The sequence below is a fragment of the Mustela nigripes genome, chromosome 5 (genome assembly GCF_022355385.1).
Source record: "Mustela nigripes isolate SB6536 chromosome 5, MUSNIG.SB6536, whole genome shotgun sequence".
Taxonomy (NCBI): Eukaryota; Metazoa; Chordata; class Mammalia; order Carnivora; family Mustelidae; genus Mustela; species Mustela nigripes.
The window spans coordinates 127,308,358-127,327,289 of record NC_081561.1 but is presented as its reverse complement, the minus strand read 5'-3'; the positions used below and the strand labels follow the sequence as shown (position 1 = coordinate 127,327,289).

Below are 18,932 nucleotides of genomic sequence, written 5' to 3'. Positions count from 1 at the left end.
CTGAACGGGTCATTAATATGGTAGACCGCTGAACTTGGATTGTCACAGAACTGCCTCAGAGTATAAAGTAACAAGAGATCAATTTGCTTCTCTGTTATGTTCTGCTGAAATTGTTAATGCACACAGGTACCCACTGGACCATTTGTATATAATAAAAAATAAATTGGGGGGTGTGTGCTAATTGTAATTCTAATAATTGCCTATGGCACCTAGTAGGATCTAGTACCAAATGAGAATTCAGTGACTCTGTATGAACAAGCAGAACATTCCCAAAAATCCCACCAGGGAAACAAAAAATCCACTTTATTCTTTAAATGACTAATTCACAAATACAATAAAAACAAACTCTGCCCTAGACAATATTATAAAACTTTAAACTTTACAATTTTGCTATGATTAATTCTCCTTCTTTAACAAAACATAAAAAAGGAATTAAAGGAGAAAAGTTACATGAACATAAGTTTATAGGTTATGAAGAAAAAGGCTGAAGCTTTGGCAAGGTCTGTTTAATCACCAAGAAACAAATCTAGTTTTACATTGATGGCAGTCAATTTTACTTTTATTTATCCTCATTTCATTTTAATCAAAAGGTGCCATGGCACCCATATGGAGTTTTTTTTTGTTTGTTTGTTTTGTTTTGTTTTTTCCCCTCACAGATGCTATTATTCCATAGAGAGGTTTGTCTTGTTATACATTCTGGGAGTCAGCTTGAACTTATCTAAACTTCACATACAATTAAATGTTCTCAGTACATACAGCTTTAGTTACAGCTGAATAGAGTTCCAGGAAACCCCATTAGGAGTTTCACTATTTACTCTACACCAACAATAGCAGCTGGCACATTTTTGGCCATAGTGAGCACTCCTTTCATTGTGCGTAACAAACCAGACTTTTCCCCTTAGTTTGAGTCTCACCACACTGCAAGTCAAATTTTAATGTAATTTTTTGATGTCTTATCACAGATTAAGACACTCCTTTAGAGTTCAAATTGAAGTTTTAGAGGAAAATGACTCTAAAAATCTCAAAAACTTTTCAGTACACTATCACCACTTGCTAAAGCTCACTATTTTAAGATCTCCTTTAATCTTGCTCTGCTGAAAACCGAACATTTCCCTCCAACCCTCCTATGCTCAGCTACACAACCTAATAAAAATGGACTAGGTTACCAACGACCCACACAGGTACAGTTAATCCAAGATTCCAACTGCTGTTTCTACGATTAGAGTACTCACAATACCTGCGAGGTTAAACACTCAAACTTCTTAGTTTCACAGTTTCATCAAATCTGAGACCGGTCCTGCCTAGAAAGTTCCAACTTCATTTTTTTTTTTTCCATTTCTGATTAAATAAAAAACAAACAAACCTGTTTTTCACTGAAGTGAGCAAAATCAATGATATCCTACCGAGTTTCTGCTAGGCAGAGCACAGCTGCGGGGTTGCTACAGTAACTCGGGAACACTGACCACAGATTGCCCCTGTCCAGGAAGGAAATCACTCGCTCCACCCCCTGAGGAGTCAAGGGCTCTGGCAAGCAGCCGTCTGCAAGCCGGACATGTTTTTAGCTCAGTAGCTGTGATGGAGCAACAAGAGACAATTTTTTAGTGTCTCTCCATAATAGTTGTTACCCAACAACCCAGTCTCCAAACCAAGTGGCTGTGTGGGATTGTGTATTTCTTCTGCACCATGGTAAGACCATATTCTTCCCCCACCTCACTAGAAACCTGAGCTAGGGAATAAGCCAAAATAACTTCCTCCCAGACACACAGGCAAAAAAACCAAAAAAGCAAAAAAACAAACGAAACAACAATCCAAAAAACCAAATCCAAGTAATTAGAATATTTCCACTTTTACGAAGAATACATTTCGCTTCCTGCTTTCAGGCTTTAAGCCATGCAAACTCAGGTTCTCTGACCACTTTTGGTCGGGGAGGGCAGTCAGATTTAATATTTATTGAATTTTTACTCAGCACCAACCCTTCTGCGGGGGGCTTTGACGTGTTATTTCATTTACTCCTCGCAACAGTCCTGTGAGGTAGGTTAACAATACAATCCCTACTTAACAAATAAGAAATGGAGCCTCCAAATTTACTTGATTGTCCAAGCTATTAAAAGCCTAGAGTCAAAATTTGAACCCGAGTCTCCTAATTCTGAAGTCTTATGGTTTTTCTCCTACACAACACCGATTTTCCAAGAAAACTCTTCAGTGCTTAACTGAAATATTCAAGCATTCCTAAAATGACTCTGTTTTTGTTTTAGCAATACATTTTTTGCAAGTAATGACTTCACTACTGATAAGCTAAGTAGAGCCAACCACCTTCCTAAATGCATAGAGAACAAAGGCACAGAAGGGTATCGGGCTGCATTATGGTCTAGTGAGGTTTCCGCTAAGTTGAAACGATAGCACTCACATTCTTGAGGAGGAAAGGCAAAGTTGAAAAGTAGATAAAGTGATGAAAATGAATTTAGATGAAGCAACATCTCTGGGACTGAAGAAGCTGTAGAGGGAGAGGGAATAAGAGTGGGTGAAGGACACATGCAGTACTTCAGCCAGAGAGAATCTTTCATCTCTATCATAATTTACTTTCCAGGATAATTCCACGTATTCATCCATTTTCAGTTATTTCCCCACTTCGGGTCTGGAAGGTCCTCTTACATAACACCTCTTTTCTCAATGAGAATGAATCAGAGTTTTCCTCTTCCCTCACCAGAAATTCCATAATTACCCCCTTCCTCCTATATTCTGTTAGGGATTTTCCTGGGAGGATTATCTTTAACATAATTGCTTTTCCTAGCTCCTCCAGATCTTGCCCTGAAAATTCTTTCATACCTATAGCTTGATTATTCCCCCAGCTGTAGAATGGACTAGGTTACCTGTCCTTTTGGAGTCACCATCTCCAACTCTGTCCTTTTGGAGTCACCATCTCTTAAACTGCTACCCGAGCTTCTGAGTTCCTCCCTTCTATTACGCCTTTTCTGTCAGTCTTCTATTTCTACTTCAGTTGAGGACTTCAATTCTCTAGTTGCCCCAAAGGATTTCAGTGAAAAACCAAAAAAGTTCTAAAGAGCATACTAGTTTCCATAAGTTTCTAAACAGGTCAACAAGTGTAAATTTATTATAAAGCATTCATATACAAAGAAATCACTTAGGACATCACTGATTTTAAAATATTTTAAAAATGTATCATATTCCTCTGAGTTTTTTTTATTGGATAGGTAATAAAATGTCCAATTTACTTTTCCTATACTTTGTTATAAAAGTGGGTACTGGAATTCATATTCTTAATTTATATTGATGATTATATATAATGCAAAGACTAAAATGCATCAAAAGTTTTAGATATAAAGGAATAAGGTGAGTCACTGGTTTTAAAAAGCAGCCCTGGATTTGTAAAAGAGAACAGGAACTACAGAAAGAGGCTTCTGTACTTGAGTTACTGTAATCTAAAAATAAAGTAACCACGAGTTTGTATTTGTAATTGTCACATTAAAAACTTGGGCTAAAGGCCTCTTTACAGAGCTCTTATATTTCCAAAAAAGAAAAGTATTTCACAGCTCTAAAGTAAGATAGGGAGGAAGCATCACGAAAAGTAAAAGACTTTCATTATTGTGTTCATTTTACATTGGTTCTTAAGGTTACAGGCCTACTAAATGAAAAAGTGGAATGGTACTTGTATCTCAAAATTTAACTCAATTTTAAGTATCACTAATCCAGTATAAATTCTTCGACTTAGTTTAAGAAATCTGCAAAGTGAACAATGTGTCTAAAACATGGACAGATTAGGTATTTCAGTCAGTAAGAGAAAAAAAGCACAGTCATTTATTATTTGTGACTCTTAGAAGGTCATTAGGCATTGATTTAAAAAATACTACAACTTGACACTTCATAGGGACTAGAAACATAATTCAAAATTTCATAAAGGTATATTAAATTAAAACCACTCTAGACAATTCAAGATGTCACTGACAGAGTTCATTTAAGGTGACAGTTTTACTATTGTGTTACTGTTCCCACATGATATCATCTCTTCTCAATTTCATTTGAAGATTATGGACTTGTACTGGATGAAAGTTGCTGTTCTTCTGAAGAGAGTTAGTTAGCAAACATTTTCTGGGACTGTTTTTTATGGGCTTTGATCCTTTAAGGTTGTTCTCTTCTCGCTGAATCCCTGAAGCTTCACTCATCTTTGAGTTTTGAACTTTTTGCTGCAGTTTACGGACCTGGAAAGAAAAAAAAAATCTAACATTTTAGTAAAAAAAAAGATATTAAAAATATACCCTAAAATAGGTGGATTGATGTTATAAAGATTACATGAAATTTAAAAATTTCATTAGATCTTTATTTATTGAATACCTGTTATATGCCTAACACTGGGCTTGTTAGGTAAAAATACCATGAATAAAACAATCTTTGCTCTCAAAAAGTTTATTGCTCTTATCAGTGAAAGAAAAGCATATACACAACAACTAGAAAATAATTTAGGCTGGGATAACTCTGAGTAGGACAAAAAGTGTTTATTTGAGAAGACTAAAGTAGGATTTGATCAATGTGGGCTGAGAAAATCAAGAACTCAGAAAAGCGGAGAGGAAGATTTGTAAGGGATATGAAATGAGTAAAAACTGGAGAATAGAGACAAGAGAAAAAGGACCTTTCAGGTGGTATTAAGCAAAGCAAAGATCTGGTACTAGGAATGAGAATTGAATTTACAGAGTCAAATGTGTTATATATAAATTCCTGAATTTAAAGTGCTACTGAATGCCAGTGCAAAAAAAAAAAAAAGGTTTCATTCAGTAGTATTTGGTAACAGTTGGGTAGACAGAATTAAACAAAATAAAACCTATTAACTTGCCAAAACTCATTTCTGCCAAGCCTAGTCCATTACTTAGTCTGTTTCACTCATGCATAGGCCTAATTTTCTAGAGCTGATCCACACATTGGCTAAGAACCTGGTATTTGCCCAAGGCCATTTTAATTGCAGAGATTAAATTTATCATGATAAAATGCTTGAAAATTTATACTGCTACGGCTGTAATAGAACATAAATAATATTTTTCAAAATATAATTGATGTACATTAAAAATATGGCTATTTTTCTACTCTCTTCAAATTTCTCCTATGCAATTCTAAGAAAGTGTTTAAGTTAATCTTCACCCTAACACAATCACACAAAAAAATTTACTTTAGTAGAGCCTTATAAGCCAGTAAAGTGGAAATATTTGCTTCAAAAGTCTCATTTCCTCTTTTTCTCTTTATTGGTCATAGGAGAAAAAAGGCAGTAAAATTCTGAATCCTTTATTACTTTTCTATAAAAGTGAGGAGGGCTTTCTTGTAAGCCTAATATACCACCAACTTCTATGAATGCTGATTATTCTATAGGCAGATAAGCTACATGATGTGGTTTGAAGGTTCCTGGAAAGACTCCCTCTGCCTTCTGCTCCAACAGCTTAACAGTGCTAGAATTCCAATCTATGGAATCATTGTCTTGGGATAAAATAGAATATTCCATGATTATAATATTCCATATTCTATGATTACAATATTCCATGATTCTTCTGTTAAAATATTAAAACTGTTATATATCTTAGTTATTCAGAATTCACGTGCAAGGAGAGAGAACCCCTTAACATCAGACTGTAGCTGGCTAAGCACAGGTCCCCAGGGAATGGAACACAGCATAATTTGATCGGAGAAAGCAGAAATAGTGGTTTTAGCATTAGAGTACTGCTTGAGGAGCCAGGTTTATCTATGGTACTGAAGTAGAGACCTGTCAACATAAAGGGCTTCATTAAGGCATTAGGGATAGGAGAGATAAAGGGAAAGAATGGTTAAAAGGGTAACCTGGGGGGCTGCAAAGCAAACAGTCTACCTCACAATTTTCCCAAGGCCATTTTTGAATACATAACTAAACTTTCTTGTTCTTCTTAACTTTACATTATCTTGAAGAGTTAAGTGGGAGGCAATGTTATTCCAATGGAATAGATGGCTCTGTAAGAGGCCTTTGGGATTCCTGCCATCTTTTTACTAAGCTACACATATAGACCTTAAATTTGAAGGATCATACGGAAATAGAACACTGACTCCAGATGTATCCTTTTTTTAAATAATTTTTTATTTTTTAAATTTCTTTTCAGTGTACCAGAATTCATTGTTTATGTACTACACCCAGGGCTCCATGCAGTATGTGCCCTCCTTAATACCCAGCACTAGGCTCACCCAACTTCCCACCCCCTGCCCCTTCAAAACCCTCAGATTGTTTTTCAGAGTCCATAGTCTCTCATGGTTCCTCTCCCCATCTAATTTTCCCCAACTCCCTTCTCCTCTCCATCTCCTCATGTCTTTCATGATGTATCTCTTTATTAAAATCTTTTACTAAAGCCTTCTTACATTGGCTTGATGCTTCAACAGTTTGGAAATCTGTTCTTCTTTAATTTCCATTTTCTTGACTAAATGCTCTAGTTCACATTCAATGTCTTCACAGACCGAATGACTTTCAGTGTCCTTCATTTGATTCAGTAGTTCTTCATGCTCCCTATGAAAGAAAAGCAAATATCAAGCACTGTTATGACTTATACTATATATCTTTGATATAATTAAACAGTATTCTGTTCAATCATAAATTTTTGTCCATTAAATATTAATTTTCAAAGACAGTCTTTTTACATAGAGTTATCTAATAATCTATGATAAATATAAAAGGCTCTTATGATTTGAGATTAGATAAATTTAGAAATATCTTAGACTTAGGGTCTTAAAGGACCTTAAAATAAAGTCTGAATTCTTGATGTTCATAGCTAAATGTAATAAAATATTCTGATGTCCTTAGCTAAAAGCATTAAAGGACTCTCTTTAGTTCCAACTTTGGAATTCTTAATATAGGGTGTTTGGGAAGAACTGCAGCTATAAAAATATTTGCCCAAGAAATCTCTAGATTTGGTGATAGCCCACTTAAAGGAATGCTGTCAAGAGAACCAGCTGTATCTTCTACAGACATCTTAGTTCAACGAGTTAGCTACCCAAATCTCGTATTTCCTGGAATTCTTGCTGAATATATATTTAAAGTAGGGGCCTAAAATATGTATCCCACTCAGAATCTTATTTACTATGGATGCTTCAAAACTTATAATGCAGACCAGCCAGAGTTTAAAACAAGGAATTGCTTTCCTACTTGTCTAATGAAATCTCACTTAATTGAAAAGATTATAAAAAACAAAAGGAGAATCTTTCTTATAAAAGCACTTGTGGGTTATAATTGAAGGTCACCAGACTGTATCTGTTAGAATGACAGTAGTATTTTTCTAACAGGTCAGATCTTGGCAACACAGAAACTCCTTAGATTGGAAAAGTCGTAATTATACACAGGTGGAAACTTAAATACTATCAGTAAATACTGTGAAAAATCAGTGACAACTACTCTGCAGATCCAAATAAATCCAATCTAAAGCAAGGCCTTTAAGAATTCATAAGTGGGGGGCGCCTGGGTGGCTCAGTGGGTTAAGCTGCTGCCTTCGGCTCAGGTCATGATCTCAGAGTCCTGGGATCGAGTCCCACATCGGGCTCTCTGCTCAGCAGGGAGCCTGCTTCCTCCTCTCTCTCTGCCTGCCTCTCTGCCTAACTTGTGATCTCTCTCTCTGTCAAATAAATAAATAAATAAATCTTTAAAAAAAAAAAAAAAAAGAATTCATAAGTGGAATTATTCTTAAGACTGAGAAGAAAAAAATAGCTATATATCTCGCTAGTTCTGATAAAGAATAGAAATACTTACATACTCATTTGGTCCAGCTCATCCTGCATTGCCATCAAAAGTTCAGACAAACTGTCACCAATAGAAATGGAAATTTTTGAATCAGAAGGTTCAGCTTTACCCTGGGAAGTTGTTCTTAGAGGCTTGTAGAGACATGGAGGCTCAGTAACTTCAGGAAGTTTCTGACAGGTATGTGGCCCATAATGTTGCATCAATTGCAGGAGGCTTTGCATACTTGAATTCACGGAACAGCTTGCACTGGCAGACTTTGGGGGAAAAGAAATAGCTAAGAACAGCTTCAAATGACTCATGGCATTTAAATGGCACTCACAACAAAGCAGGAGTGGGTCTGAACAAGTACCTTCATTTTTCCCTTCTCACCTTCTCAGCCACAATAGGCAGTGATCCAAACTTTGAGTAAGTTTGCTGAGGTGGTCCTCCCTTTAAACATTTAGTTTTCTAAATATTGACAAAAAAGTAAACAAAAATTGTTTTAAAAGACATTTATGGCATAATGAAGTCTCAAAGTTCAACAGGAAACAATCTGATTAGAATATAAGCAAAAAATATGGATAGGCATTTCACTGAAGAGGTCACAGAGAGGCCAATAAACACACAAAAAGATCTGCGACATCATTAGCCATTAGGAAAATGCAGGTTGCAATGAAACATGGCTATATACCTATCAGAATGGCCAAAATAAAGAACAGTGCCAATACCAAATGCTGGCAAAGAAGTGGAGAAGCCAGATCGCTCACGCATGGTTTGTTGGAATACAAAATAATATAAACTTTCAAAAATAATTTGACAGTTTCTTGTAAAACTAAATGTGTGCTTATATGGTAAGTATATATGATGATTCTGCAATTATTCTCTTGGACATTTAACCCAGAAAATGAAAATCAATGTTCACACAAAAACCTACACACAAATGATCATAGCAGCTTTATTTGTGATAGTCAAAAACTGAAATGAATCCAAATCTGCTTCAACCGGATCCAGCAAATACCAACACATGCCTTTTATTTCAGTGTAGTATTTCGTGTTGTGGATGTACTCCAGCTTACTCACTGACAGCAATGCAGGATGAGCTAGACCAAATGAGTACATAAGTATCTTCATTCTTTATCAGAAGAAGTAGCAAGATATATAGGTATCTTTTTTCTTCTCAGTGTTAAGAACAATGTCACTTATGAATTCTTCAAGACCTTGCTTAGATTTGGATTTATTTGGATCTGCAGAGTAGTTGTCACTGATTTTTCACTGTATTTATTGATAGTATTTAAGTTTCCACCTGTGTATAATGACTACTTTTCTGATCTAAGGGGTTTCTGTGTTGCCAAGATCTGACCTGTTAGATAAATATTACTGTTATTCTAACAGATACGGTCTGGGGACCTTAAGTTATAAAAAGCTGCTTCTAGGATCTATTGTGTTGTTATTATCTTTTGTGCCGTTTGGTGCAGAATACATTTCTATAAGAGTTTAGTACTAGGGGCAGCTTGAGGGAGGCTTTGGTCCCTCTGTGCCTGTGTCTGGCAGAGTTGGTGTGAGATGAAGAGACGATCCTTCCCCGTGTGCAGCCTTTGAGCACACACTGAGACAGTGAGGAGCCAGATGAAAGGCGCTGGTTATGACACTGAAGCGGATTAATACGGAACTTCGTGATTCGGTCCATAACCCTCTAACATAATATTCTGCACGTCTGCTGGGGATGATACCTTTCATTAGCAAGCCACAATCATGGAACTTAATGACAACCCTTATCAAGCTGGTGTATTCTTTTTGACAGTTCGTTTTCTCCTTCAAACCAGCTAAGTTTGCATTTGCAACAAGAATTTATCAACCTGATATTAACAGTAATGGTAGCTATTGGTCTCAATGTTCTAAGATCACAGTGATGTGCTGCTTTAACTATTTCTAAAATTCTTTCATCTCTTTGTTCACTGTTACGTGACCCCCTAGTCTCAGAGATTGCTTGGTTCTATAAAACAGAGATAAGTACAACAGAGTATCTTGGAAATGGACTCCGAAGTAGGTCATGTGATGCTACCATAAGGTCAGAATAACCTGCATTATAGCTGGAATAAAATTTAAACTACTGTTTATTTTTTTGATTTTCTTATCCAGTTTATCCTTGTCAGACTTATTTTTTGTTTATTTCCCTCCATTCATTCACACGCTCATCTGACAGACTTGAGTTCTTCCAGCTTTAGACATTAACTGCTTTTAAAAACTACAAGGTATTTATAAAAGAAGAGTTGCCCAAGATTCAGAATTAAAAAAAAAAAAAAAAGATTTTTTTTTTTTTTTTGGGGGGGGTGGGAGTGGGGGAGTTGTGCAGAGGGAGAGGGAGAGAATCTCAAGCAGATTGCACCAAGCACTGAACCTGACATGTGACTCCATTCCACGACCCTGAGATCATGATCTGAGATGAAATCAGGTGACACTCAACTGACTGAGACACCTGCTACCCCCAAGATTCAGAATTTTTTAAAAAATGGAACATGTGTATTATTTGGCCGGTGTCTTCACTCTAACTTGGTTATGAGATGAAAACCATTCCTCCCTGCTCTAACATGCTGAAGAAATCATGGGGGGTGGGGTGGAGATGGATGCTCAGTTGTCACAGGAGAGCAAGCAACATAATTTAAGCATCCATTCTTTAGCCTTCCATCAAGAGAGATTTGGGTTACATGATATACTTTATGCTCATAACTGCTATGACTGGAGAATTGGTATTAATTTATAGCATCAGCAGAACAGAAACTATGATGTATTTTATGCAGGTTAATAATGAAATGATATGTTCTTGTTCTACAGAGAATGGAAATTTGAAGTCAAATACTCTTTGCATTCCAAAACAGAATCTCAAATATTTTTTTAAATTTTCATTTAATTTAAATTATTAGGAGGCTTGGAGCTCATAGTTAATCTACCTTCTAATACACTGTTTAATATTGCTCTGAGCAAATGATGAAAGTTGTCAATGGATCAGTGATCAACTAATAGCTCTGCTAGTAACTTAAATTTATTTTTCTATCAATAAAGTTGCACAAATTGAAAAAAATAGTTTAGTACTAGGAAAACGTCTATCTTTCTAGAAAAATTGGAATGCTTACTGTTGTTTCACAAATATACCTACTGTCACATGGTCTTTTTTGCTTTGGTTGTCAAGTAAACTCAAAACTAGGTTTTGCCTGGGGCACCTGCGTGGTTTCGTTAATTAAGCTTCTTCCTTCGGCTTAGGTCATGATCCCACAGTCCTGGGATCAAGTCCCACTTTGGACTCCTTGCTCAGCAGGAGCCTGCTTCTCCCTCTGCCTGCTCTGTCTGCTACTTCCCATGCTTATGCTCTCTCTCTCTGACAAATAAACAAATACAATCTTAAAAAACAACCAACCAACCAACCGAGGTTTTGTGCTCAACTGCTGACACTTTCTTTAACTATATTTTATGGAATTTTCTATCCTCAAACCTAAAACCACTCAATTAATTTTTATTCACATTTCAAAGCACTATTCCATGTGTTTTATTATAAATATCTTCAAATTCTTTTTGGAAATGGATAGGTATAAATGTTTAAAAAGTAAATAAGCATTAGCAAATAAGAATGAAGTATCTGCATACCTTCAAAGACTTCTTTTCCTTAGAGTGTTTTGGATTTGATACTGAAGACATTAAAATTCTGTTGATTTCAAGTCCAGTTTGGAGCTACAATATTAAAGAAAAAGCTTTATATGACTGATTTTTAACAAACTTCTTCAAAAACATTATAATAAGAAATCAAGTCTCAGTTTATGAAGACAAAATGCTTGGGGTGCCTGGGTGGCTCAGCTGGTTGAGCACCTGGCTTAGGTCATGAAATCAAGCACCATGTAGGCTCTGTGCTCAGCACTGAGCCTGCTTAAGACTCTGTCTCTGTCCCCTTTTGCAACTCATGTGCTCTCATTCTAAAATAAGTAAACAATATCTTTTTTTTTTTTAAGTGCTTTTTGAGGAAAAAAGAAAACCCCAGGGTGCCTCGGTGGCTAGGTTGATTAAGCATCTACCTACGGCTCAGGTCATGATCCCAGAGTCATGGGATCCAGTCCCACATCAGGCTCCCTGCTCAGCAGGGAGTCTGCTTCTCCTTCTGACCCTCCTCCCTCTCATGGTCACACTCTCTCTCTGAAACAAATAAATAAAATCTTAAAAAGAAAAGAAAGGAAAGAAAAGGAAAGAAAAAAGAAAAACCCAAATACTATTTTTTGTATGTGAAAGCTACTAAGTCTATTGGTAACTGTAATCATTTTCTGCTTATAAAATAATGCATTAACACATATATATCAATCAAATTGAAAACAATCTATATCAGGTATTATCATATATATATTTATGTATATATACATTCATATCTGTGTGTGTATGTGTCAGAATCTCAAAAGACTACAAGACTTCTTTTGGCAGTGCATCCAAGTATGGTTGAGTTACTGATAATCTCATTATTATAGCAAAAAGAGACAAAACAAGCTAGGAAGCAAAATTATAGTCTAAAATATAGTCTACAGATAATAAAAACAAAGTATAATGAAACATATGTGGTTTATTGTGATAAATGATATAATGCTCTATTTACTTCAGATGCTTTGTCTTGAAACAGCTTACGCTGATGTTCTTCTTCCTTAAGTTTTTCCTCTAAATGTTTAATCTTGTCCTGCAAAAGAACAAAAAATTAGATTCTCATATAAAAACTAGAGCCAAATAGCCTTTGTTCTTTTTCCACATAGAGTCTTCAAGTCTTGATTCTTAGTAGTTGAGCAAATTAAAGCAGAAAGTCAGAAAAAGAAATGTCAAAAGATACTATGATTTTTCTTGGCTTTCTTCCTATGCTTCTTTACCTGCTATTACATATAAGAAGAATAAAGGAAAAGCCAAGAATGTACATGCAAAGACATTATTAATTTCTAGCAACAAAACTATAATGAAGTTTTGGGGGTATTAAATGTCTTAAAGTTCAAATGATCATACTCTTGGGTCTCAGTATTTCATTCAAAACATAGACAAATCACAAGAAATGTCTACTGTGTGCATATTATTAAGGGTGCAGCTATAAGATACGGACTACATCAAACTAAAAAGTTTCTGCACAGTGAAGAAAACAATCAATAAAACTAAATAGGAGAAGATATTTCCAAATGATGTATCTGATAAAGGGTTAGTAACCAAAATAATATAAAGAACTTACAAAGCTCAACACCCCCAAGACATGGATAGAAGACATAGACATCTTTCTGAAGAAGACATTCTGATGGCCAACAGACACATGAAAAGATACTCAACATCACTGATCAGGGATATAGAAATCAAAACTACAATGAGCCATCACCTCACACCTGTCAAAATGGCTAAGATCAACAACATAAGAAACAACAGGTATAGGCAAGGATGGTATGGTGAGAAAGGGGACCCCCTGTGCACTGTTAGTGGGAATGCAAACTGGTGCAATCACTGTGGAAATCAGTATAGAAGTTCTTCAAAGTCAAAAATAGAGGTACCCTACGATCCAGCAATCACACTACTAGGTATTTACCCAAAGGATACAAAAATACTAATTCAAAGGGATACATGCATCCTGATGTTGATAGCAGCATTATCTACAATAGCCAAACTATGGAAGTAGCTCAAGTGTCCACCAACTGATGAAGGGATAAAGAAGATGTGTGTATAAGGGCGTCTGGGTGGGTTAAAGCCTCTGTCTTCGGCTTGGGTCATGATTCCAGGGTCCTGGGATCGAGCCCCACATCGGGCTCTCTGCTCAGCAGGGAGCTCTATTTACTTCAGATGCTTTGTCTTGAAAGCTTCCTCCTCTCTCTCTGCCTGCCTCTCTGCCTACTTGTGATCTCTGCCAAATAAATAAGTAAAATCTTAAAAAAAAAAAAGGATGTGTGTATATATTGCCATAATTAAATATATATTTATTTAAGGAACCATAACTCAGCCAAAAAAAGGAATGAAATCTTGCCATTTACAATGACATGGATGGAATAAGAAAGTTTTAAATACCAAAGGAAGGGTGCCTGGGTGGCTCAGTGGGTTAGGCCACTGCCTTCGGCTCAGGTCATGATCTCAGGGTCCTGGAATTGAGTCCCGCATTGGGCTCTCTGCTCAGCAGGGAGCCCGCTTCCCTCTCTCTCTCTCTGCCTGCCTCTCCATCTACTTGTGATTTCTCTCTGTCAAATAAATAAATAAAATCTTTAAATAAATAAATAAATAAATAAATACCAAAGGAAAAATACACCACAAGGTAACGTGAGAAAAGTTGGCAATGATTTTTGCAAGACAGAAAAGTAGATAGGTGACCTCCAACCTTACTTTGAAGGCAGAAAGAGCTGAAATTTCACTAGAGAGTATAATGCTAAGCAAAATAAGTAAGTCAGAGCAACACAAATACCACAAGATCTCACTCACATTTGGAATTTAAGAGACAAATGAGCAAAGGGGAAAAAAGGGACAAAGAGATACGTATCAAGAAGCAGACCCTTAACGGGTGCCTGGGTGGCTCAGTGGGTTAAGCCTCTGCCTTCAGCTCAGGTCATGATGTAAAGGTCCTGGGATCGAGTCCCACATCGGGCTCTCTGCTTGGCGGGAAGCCTGCCTCCCCTCTCTCTCTGCCTGTCTCTCTGCCTACTTTTGATCTCTCTCTGTCTGTGTCAAATAAGTAAATAAAAATCTTTAATAAAGGAAAAAAAAAAAGAAATGGATTCTTAACTATAGAGAACAAACTGATGGTTACCATAAGGGCGGTGGGTAAGGGGATGAGTTAAATAGATGATGGGGATTAAGGACTACATTGGTTGTGATGAGCACCAGGTGATGCACAGAACTGCTGATTCACTCTATTATACACCTGAAACTAATGTTACACTGTATGTTAACTGGAATTTTTTTCAAAGATTTACTTATGTACTTGAAAGAGAAAGAGAGAGAGTGTGGGATCAGGGGGAGAGGTGGAGAAAGAGACAGAGAATTCCAAGCTGACTCCCCACTGAATGCCAGAGCCCAATATGGGACTCGATCACATGACCCTGAGGTCATGACCTGAGCTGAAACCAAGAGTTGGACACTCAATCAACTGAGCCACCCAGGTGCCCCCTCTAATTGGAATTTAAATAAAAACTTAAAAAAAATTGTGTAACAACATATGGTGATGGATATTAACTAGACTTACTGGGATGATCATTTTGTAAAATATACAAATATAAAAAAATATAAATACCAAATCATTATGTTGTACATCTGAAACTAATATAATGCTCTATGTCAATTTTACCTCAATTAAAAAAGATAAAAAAAAAAATGAAACGTAAGATATGTTCCTTGTTGCTTGAGAGCTTATACTGTACTTAAGGAAACAATAGTAGCATACCTGAAATAAACAACAAAACAATGAGTATAATTTGACTCAGACCATGTATACACTTACATATAAGTACTTCATCTTATACCCATTGTATGGTTCAGAATTTGAGGACAGTTACATTTCAAAGGGAGAGCTCCCTTTTTGTTGGAGATTTCAAGGAAGGCTTCATAGCAGAAGCAGGACCTGGAGAAAGTTTTATGATATGTATAAAATGTAGGTTAAAATAGGAGAGGGCATTTCAGGGGGGATCGAGGATAGATTTAACTGCAAGCAGTGAAAGACGATCTTTTCAATACCCTTTAGGCAAATTATCTGACAAATGAAAATGTTCTGCCATTTCAAAAGAAGCCAAAATTACAATTTTACATCAAAAGGCAAGCTCATTCATGCCATGACAGAATAGATTAAATTTTTATCTCCACAGGCAGAAATTCATATGTGGATTACTAAGAGCTGTTAAAGAAGTTTTATAAATCAGATTTACAGTATATTCACATATAGGGCTTAACACTTATTTAACACTAAAGATTTATTCCTGGCATCATCACTTCAAAGAAATAAGTGGAAGCTTACCTCAGCAGTTTTCTGAGTGGTTGTAAGTTTAAAACATTCTTTTTCTAAGACATCAAGCTTTTCAAGTTTTGCTTGCAGCTTCCTATGATCTTGTTCTTTTTCCCTTTGAAGCTGGGCCTGGAAAGGATTAAAAAAAAAACCTGAATTTGGCAAGTGATGCCAATGGCTCAAAAATAATACAATTTCTGAGTTAAAGCCCGATAAATCTGTCATAAGAAGCACATATGTACATGTACATATTTTAGGTAATTATGAGTAAAAAAGAAAATCAAATACTTTTAAAGAACAAACATATAAAAAAAGATAAGCTACATTAGCATTAATGGAACATACTCTTCTATGTATGTTTATATAACATTTCTACTACGGAAAACATCAACAGTGAAATCTATATTAAATTTGTAAGGTGATCAAACCTATACATTATCTTATCATCTAATTATAGAAAAGCAGCTATCAGAGGAATAGAGCATATAGAGAAACTGGAGAGAAGGAAAGTTATACATACATTTTCACACCTATAACACAGTTTTCTAATGGTATTTATTACCATATTAATGCAATGTGTTAATAATAGGGACAACTGTGAGAGGGCAGCAGGTATATGAAAACTCTCTGGACTATCTGCTCAATTTTTCATAAACTTAATACTGTCCTAAAGAATAAAGTCTCTTAAAACAAACAAACAAACTGAAACAATCAAACAGTCTTGGTGACCTGTGATCTAACATTCAAATGGTGTTACAGAATGAGAGAAGAGCGAAGTCAGACAAGAATAATTATTTGAAGGATAACAGCTAAAAATGTTCCAAATTTGATGAAAAATATTAATTGACAGATTCAATAATAATAATAAATTTAAAAATCCATGCAGAACAAATGCAAAAACACCCGCATTTGGACACATTGTTATCAAATTGTTGAAAACCAGTGATAAAGGAAAAACCTTAAAAGCAGCTTGAGAAATGATGGTACCTTATGCACAGAAGAATGAAGGTAAGAATTCTCATTAGAAACTACGAAATCCAGGGGTGCCTGGGTGGCTCAGTGGGTTAAGCCTCTGTCTTCAGCTCGGGTCATGATCTCAGGGTCCTGGGATTGAGCCCCATATTGGGCTCTCTGCTCAGTGGGGAGCCTGCTTCTCCCCACCCCCCACCTGCCTCTGCCTACTTGTGATCTCTCTGTCAAATAAATAAATAAAAACTAAAAAAAAAAAAGAAACTATGAAATCCAGAAGACAACTTTGACCACACCTTTAATATGCTGAGAGAAAAAAGCTGTCAACTAGAATTTTATATGCAGTGAAAATATCCTTATCCAATAATGGTGAAATAAAGACTTTTCCAGAAAAATATATGCTAAGAGAATTCCCAGCCTTAAGGAAATGACACCAGACATAAAATCAAATCTACACAAAGAAATAAAAAACACTGGAAATTGTGAAAAGATACGTATTTCAACTTATTTAGCTTTTCTTTAAAGGATAATTAACCTTTAAAGCAGAAATAATTATGATGTCTTGTGGGTTTTACAAAAAAGCAGAATTAAATGTATGGAAGCTGTAGATCAAAGGGGGACAAGTAGAGCATACTTTAGTAAGGATGGTACGTTATATTGAGATGTTTTAATACTAATTCATGGCAGATGTGGTAAGTTAAGAATACATATTTTAACCTGTACAGCAGCTACTGCTTACCAGAGGACAGAAGAAGTCAATAAAATTTAAAAAGAAATTACTAGAGAAGTTAGAAAATATTTTTAGCTGAATGATAATGAAAATACAAAATATAAAAATCTGTGGGATGCAGGTAAAACAATTTAGGGAGACCTCGATAACTTTCATCATAAAATGTAACATTTAGAAGAAAGAATAAAAGTATTAAAATCAATCAACTAAACTTACAACATACAAAGGTAGGGGTTGAAAAGCAAATTAAACCCTATATAAGTAGAAGGAAAGAAATAATAAAGTAGAAATCAACTAAGTAGGAAATAAAAAGTTAAAAATAAAAAGGTTGCTTTTTAAAAAAAACAAACTGAGAGTAGATAATTTTAAAAAGGAAAATTATAAATTAGCAATATCAGAAACGAAAGAGGGTACATCTCTAAAGACACAAAAAGAAAACTAAAAATCCAAGTAGCCTATACCTGTTAAAAAAAACAAACAAAAAAAACCTGAGCTCATAATCTAAAAACGGTCCACAAAGTAAATGGCAGTCCCAGAGAGCTTCTATTAAATTTGAATTCTATCACACACTTATGGAAGAAATAATGCTAATCTTACACAAGATCTTTCAGAAAACAGAAGAAAGAATCTTCCCAACTAATTTTATGAAAAACAAATAAACAAATCATGGCATATCTGTATAACAAAATCTAGACAGCAATAAAAAGAAAAAACTATTTATATATACAACAACATGGCTTAATCTAAAAAACTTTATGCTAAACAAGAGAGTACATTTTCTATGATCCAATTATATAAAATTCTAGGACAAGCAAAAACTCTAAGGTAAAAAAAGTAAGGCAGAATAGTAGTTGCCTTATTGGGAAGTAGAGTAGCAAGTATCTTGACAGAGATTTATCAGAAAATTTCTGTTATTTGGTATGGCTATGGATTGTATGAGTACATTTATTTATCAATAATCACTGAACGTTCCACTTACGATCTTTGCATTTCACCATATAAAAATTATAACTTAAAAAAATATTATACCTCAATAAAAAAACATTTAAAGAACAGTTGAAAGTCACTGATCTACAATATTTAGCTAGATAGGAATTTCTAGGTTAGTTCATAATAAAATATAACATATTTTATAATTATTATTATATAATAAGTTCTGTTTTATCTTCTGTAATTTATGAAGTGGTTGCTCTTCTACTTGTTGCACCCTCATTTATAAATAAAACTAAGAATTACCAGGTGTATAGGTTTTTTTCCAATCTGGTGGATTGGATGTGAAGTAGTTCCTTGTTGTCCTGTTATTTTGCATTTTCCTAGTTACTAAATGAGAATGACAATTCTTCTATTAATATATGACCATTTGCAAGATCTTTTTTCCTGCAAAATGCCTCTTCATAACTGGGCCCATTTTCCTACTGTTTTGTTACTTTTTATATCTTGTTAAGAAACTGTTCTCCATGCCAAGGTCATCAAGACATTGTTCTGTGTTTGCTTTTTAAAAATTACAAAGTTTTGTCTTTTATGTGTAAATC

At 35.3% G+C, this 18,932-nt stretch overlaps 2 protein-coding genes across 11 annotated transcripts in view; both read right to left on the bottom strand.

Annotated features, from left to right (window-relative positions):
• The window catches only part of LOC132018346 (uncharacterized), a 190,221-nt gene extending 186,514 nt beyond the window's left edge, over positions 1-3,707 (bottom strand). The window contains exon 1 of the mRNA XM_059401165.1: positions 1,364-3,707. The gene's annotated coding sequence lies outside the window, so the exon portion shown is untranslated. The remainder of the gene's footprint in view (positions 1-1,363) is intronic.
• Positions 3,708-3,793: 86 nt separating this feature from the next.
• Positions 3,794-18,932, bottom strand: part of CEP57L1 (centrosomal protein 57 like 1) — a 73,507-nt gene continuing 58,368 nt past the window's right edge. For 8 of the 10 annotated variants that reach the window (XM_059401169.1, XM_059401167.1, XM_059401166.1 and 5 more), the window contains 7 exons: positions 15,714-15,830; positions 12,357-12,434; positions 11,369-11,452; positions 8,120-8,197; positions 7,760-8,004; positions 6,382-6,526; positions 3,794-4,217 (listed from right to left, as the gene is read on the bottom strand). In XM_059401169.1, the coding sequence (XP_059257152.1) occupies positions 3,999-4,217; positions 6,382-6,526; positions 7,760-8,004; positions 8,120-8,197; positions 11,369-11,452; positions 12,357-12,434; positions 15,714-15,830 (966 nt within the window). In that variant the 3' untranslated portion in view covers positions 3,794-3,998. The remainder of the gene's footprint in view (positions 4,218-6,381; positions 6,527-7,759; positions 8,005-8,119; positions 8,198-11,368; positions 11,453-12,356; positions 12,435-15,713; positions 15,831-18,932) is intronic. The other 2 variants (XM_059401174.1, XM_059401175.1) reach the window with 2 other exon arrangements.